Below are 4565 nucleotides of genomic sequence, written 5' to 3'. Positions count from 1 at the left end.
AACCCCATGGACTGCAGCCTACCAGGCTCCTCCGTCCATGGGATTTTCCAGGCAAGAGTTTGAATTTCTCTAATGATTAGTAATTTTGAGCACTTTTTCATATGATTTTTGGCCATTTTTATATCATATTTGGAGAAATTCCTTTGAAGTTCTTTCTTTTTCCTTGAAGTTCTTTGCCTATTTTTGATTGAGTTATTTGATTTTTTTATTGTTGAATTGTAGGAGTTTTCCTTATACATTCTGGACATTACCCCCTTATCATATACATTATTTGCAAATTATTCTCTCATTATTTAAGTTGCCTTTTCACTCTGTTAATTTTTTCCTTTGATACACAGAATTGTTTAAGTTTGATTGAGTCACATTCGTCTATTTTTTTCTTTTTTGGCCTGTTCATTTTGTGTCATATCCAAGAAATCATTGGATTTCAATATCATGAAAATTTCTCCATTTTCTATTAAGACTTTTATAGTTTTAGGTCTTACGTTTAGATTTTTAATCCATTTTGAGTTAACTTTTATATATGGTATAAGGATCCAACTTTATTATATTGTATGTGAATATCCATTTTTTTCCCCAGCACCATTTGTTGAAGAGACTGTCCCTACTCTTTTTTTTTCTTAATTTATTTATTTTTAGTTGAAGGATAATTACAGTATTGTGTTGGTTTCTGCCATACATCAACATGGATCAATCATAGTTATACATATGTCCCTTGTTCCTTCTCTTTTGCATGGTGTTGGCACCTTTACTAAGATCATTTGATTATGCACTCAGAAGTTTATTTCTAAGCTTGCCATTTTATTCCACTGGTCTGTATGTCCAATGTACACCAGTACCATGCCATTTTGACTAAGGTAGCTTTGTAATATGTTTTGAAATCAGGGATTTTGAGTCTTCCAACTTTGTTTTTGTTTTTCAAAATTATTTTGGCTATTTGGGGCTTCCCAGGTGGCTCAGTGGTAAAGAATCCACCTGCCAGTGCAGGAGCCACAGGAGATGCAGGTTCAGTCCCTGTGTTAGGAAGATCCCCTGGGGGAGGAAATGGCAACCCACTCCAGTATTCTTGCCAGGACAATCCCATGGACAGAGGAACCTGGCGATCTACAGTCCACGGGGTCACAAAGAGTCAGACATGACTGAACATGAGATCCCATATGCATTTTAGGATGAATTTTTCTCCTTTAGCCAAAAAAAAAAAAAAAAAAAAATTGGAATTTTGATAGAGATAGGACTAAATAATCTTTGAAGTTTCCTTGTGGTATTAAAATAATTGAAATATAGTAATATGTGTATCGCTAAAGTAGAAGTTCAGCTCTGGGACTGTGAGTTTTTACCTCTAGAGGAACATTTATTCAGCATCTACTACATGCCAAGCATGCACCAATTCTGGGAGAGACCTCATTAGTGTTCTTATCCTGCTCTACATGAAAAGCCAGGATTTCAGCAGGAATATGAGCCCAGGGCTGTGTCCTTATAGAGCCTGTGCTTTTCTCACATTACCTACATGCCTCCTCCTCCATCTCCTGGCAACTTCCTAAAAGTAGACAAACCCAAAAGTGATGAGAGTTTATCTTTTCATTGGTGCCACAACATGTGTCAGGGTGCTACTTGCTACTGTGTTTCAGGGGTTGTCACAGAACTTTTTAATTAGTTGCTTATGTATATTTGAATACGTAGTATTCTTTGGAGGAACATGCCTAAGAGAACTACGATGTTTGAGTTTACTTTTATTTTTTAAATGAATAAAGTCCCACCTGGGACTTCTTATCATTCATGTGTATGTGACCAAATTCTTGCTGAGAAGAATGGAATAACCCTTCTCCCAACCATCTCTTCTCTGTGTTCTACTCAAGATTTCCAATCCTGAGCGAGTAATGCAAGTGCTCCAGGATCATGCTGCAAAGACAGTCTTGCTGGCTTCATCTCATCCAACATGTGTGGCTTCCCAGGGCAACTATGACCAAATCTGGGAGACTATTTATAGCAACATCAACCTCTACCAGGTACAACAGGAAGAAATAACCAATATGCCTTTCTGTTCAACTCACCACCTGTTTATAGACCTTAGAAATTTACTTTGGTAGGTTTTTAGAGATCTTCCCCCAAAAGAGGAATATAAAGAAGTATAATACAATATGTTCTTGCTACCAAGGTTTATACTCAAGGGATAAGTACCAATGCAGAGTTGCGCACTCTAGTGCTGAATACTAGTGAGTTGGACATGGCTCAGATGGTAAAGCATCTGCCCACAACTCAGGAGACCCGGGGTTCAATCCCTGGGTTGGGAAGATCCCCTGGAGAAGGAAATGGCAACCTACTCCAGTATTCTTGCCTGGAAAATCCCATGGACGAGCCTGGTAGGAGAAATCTTTTCCTATAGTCCATGGGGTTGCAAAGAGTCGACCATAACTGAGTGACTTTACTTTCACTTTCACTGTCTTTAAATATTGTGAGTGTTTACAGGGAGTGTGGTCTTCACAGGGTTGGTTCTATTGGGGGAAATCTCTTGAAGGAGGAGGAAATTGAGCTGGGCTTGAAGGAAGCAAACTTTCTGCCTTAGTCTCATTCAACACATGTGGCTTCCCAGGGCAACTATGACCAAATATGGGAGATTTGGTCATAAATATATAGCAACATCAACCTCCACCAGGTACAACAGGAAGAAATAACCAATATGCCTTTCTGTTCAACTCACCATCTGTTTATAGACCTTAGAAATTTTCTTTGAGCCACTAGAGACTTCCCTGCTGGCTCAGATGGTGAAGCGTCTGCCTACAAGGCAGGAGATCCAGGTTAGTCCCTGGGTTGGAAAGATCTCCTGGAGAAGGAAACGGCAACCCACTCCAGTATTCTTGCCTGGAAAATCCCATGGATGGTGGAACCTGGTAGGCTACAATCCATGGGGTCACAAAGAGGCAGACATGACTGAGCGACTTCACTTTCACTTTCTGAAGGAAGCATGAGGCTTAGGAAAGTGGTAGTGGAGAAGGAAGTAGGCAGCCTATTCTAGAAGAGAAACTTGAACAACAATGCAGAGGAGATACTGTATATGGAGTGTTCAAGCTCAGTTGGGTTGAGTGGAAGATTCATGTGGAAATAGAGTGAAGAGAAGTTTTTTTTAACAGGGAGGAGAGGTACCTTGTGAATGCCCAGAATTCCAGACTAAGGAATTTGTGCTTAATCCATAGGAGGATTAATGTGGCAACTGGGTATCATTTGGATTGAAAGAGGGAAAGATTGGAGGCAGGGAAGTCAGATAGATAGCTACTATATAGGATAGGCATGGAGTTTACCAATGAAGGAAAGTTTCTATACAAAGCTAGTGGATACTTATCTTTGCAACGGAACTATAAGATTTTTTAAAATTTATTTAGCTGTGTTGGGTCTTAGTTGCAGCATTCAGGCTCCAGAGAGCACAGACTCTGTAGCTATGGCACTGGGGCTCAGTTGCCCCAAGCCATGTGAGATCTCAGTTCATGAACCAGAGATCGAACCCATCGCAGGGAACCCATCGTTCCCTGCATCGCATGGCAGATCCTTAACCTTTGGACCATGAGCAAAGTGCATTAGAGCTATAAGATTTTTTGAAGCTGTTCAGTTCAGTTCAGTCACTCAGTCATGTCTGACTCTTTGCAACCCCATGAATTGCAGCACACCAGGCCTCCCTGTCCATCACCAACTCCCGGAAGACACTCAAACTCACGTCCATTGAGTTGGTGATGCCATCCAGCCATCTCATCCTCTGTCATCCCCTTCTCCTCCTGCCCCCAATCCCTCCCAGCATCAGATCTTTTCCAATGAGTCAACTCTTCACATGAGGTGGCCAAAGTACTGGAGTTTCAGCTTTAGCATCATTCCTTCCAAAGAACACCCAGGACTGATCTCCTTTAGGACGGACTGGTTGGATCTCCTTGCAGTCCAAGGGACTCTCAAGAGTCTTCTCCAACACCACAGTTCAAAAGCATCAATTCTTTGGTGCTCAGCTTTCTTCACAGTCCAACTCTCACATCCATACATGACTACTGGAAAAACCACAGCCTTGACTACATGGACCTTTGTTGGCAAAGTAATGGCTCTGTTTCTGAATATACTATCTAGGTTGGTCATAACTTTCCTTCCAAGGAGTAAGTGTCATTTAATTTCATGGCTGAGATCACCATCTGCAGTGATTTTGGAGCCCCCAAAAATAAAGTCTGACACTGTTTCCACTGTTTCCCCATCTATTTCCCATGAAGTGATGGGACCAGATGCCATGATCTTAGTTTTCTGAATGCTGAGCTTTAAGCCAACTTTTTCATTCTCCTCTTTCACTTTCATCAAGAGGCTTTTTAGTTCCTCTTCACTTTCTGCCATAAGGGTGGTGTCATCTGCATATCTGAGGTTATTGATATTTCTCCCGGCAGTCTTGATTCCAGCTTGTGCTTCTTCCAGCCCAGTGTTTCTCATGATGTATTCTGCATATAAGTTAAATAAGCAGGGTGACAATATACAGCCTTGACATACTCCTTTTCCTATTTGGAACCAGTCTTTTGTTTCATGACTGGAATGCAAAAGTAGGAAGT

General features: G+C 40.9%; 1 protein-coding gene across 3 annotated transcripts in view; it reads left to right on the top strand.

The window, feature by feature from the left end:
* The first annotated feature begins 174 nt into the window (after positions 1-174).
* Positions 175-4565, top strand: part of LOC133253853 (coiled-coil domain-containing protein 162-like) — a 153836-nt gene continuing 149445 nt past the window's right edge. For 2 of the 3 annotated variants that reach the window (XM_061427612.1, XM_061427610.1), the window contains exon 1: positions 176-2006. In XM_061427612.1, the coding sequence (XP_061283596.1) occupies positions 1878-2006 (129 nt within the window). In that variant the 5' untranslated portion in view covers positions 176-1877. Of the gene's footprint in view, positions 2007-4565 lie in introns of all 3 variants that reach the window. The other variant, XM_061427613.1, reaches the window with a different exon arrangement.

This window comes from Bos javanicus, chromosome 9 (genome assembly GCF_032452875.1).
Source record: "Bos javanicus breed banteng chromosome 9, ARS-OSU_banteng_1.0, whole genome shotgun sequence".
NCBI lineage: Eukaryota > Metazoa > Chordata > Mammalia > Artiodactyla > Bovidae > Bos > Bos javanicus.
This window is presented reverse-complemented; position numbering and strand designations above follow the sequence as displayed.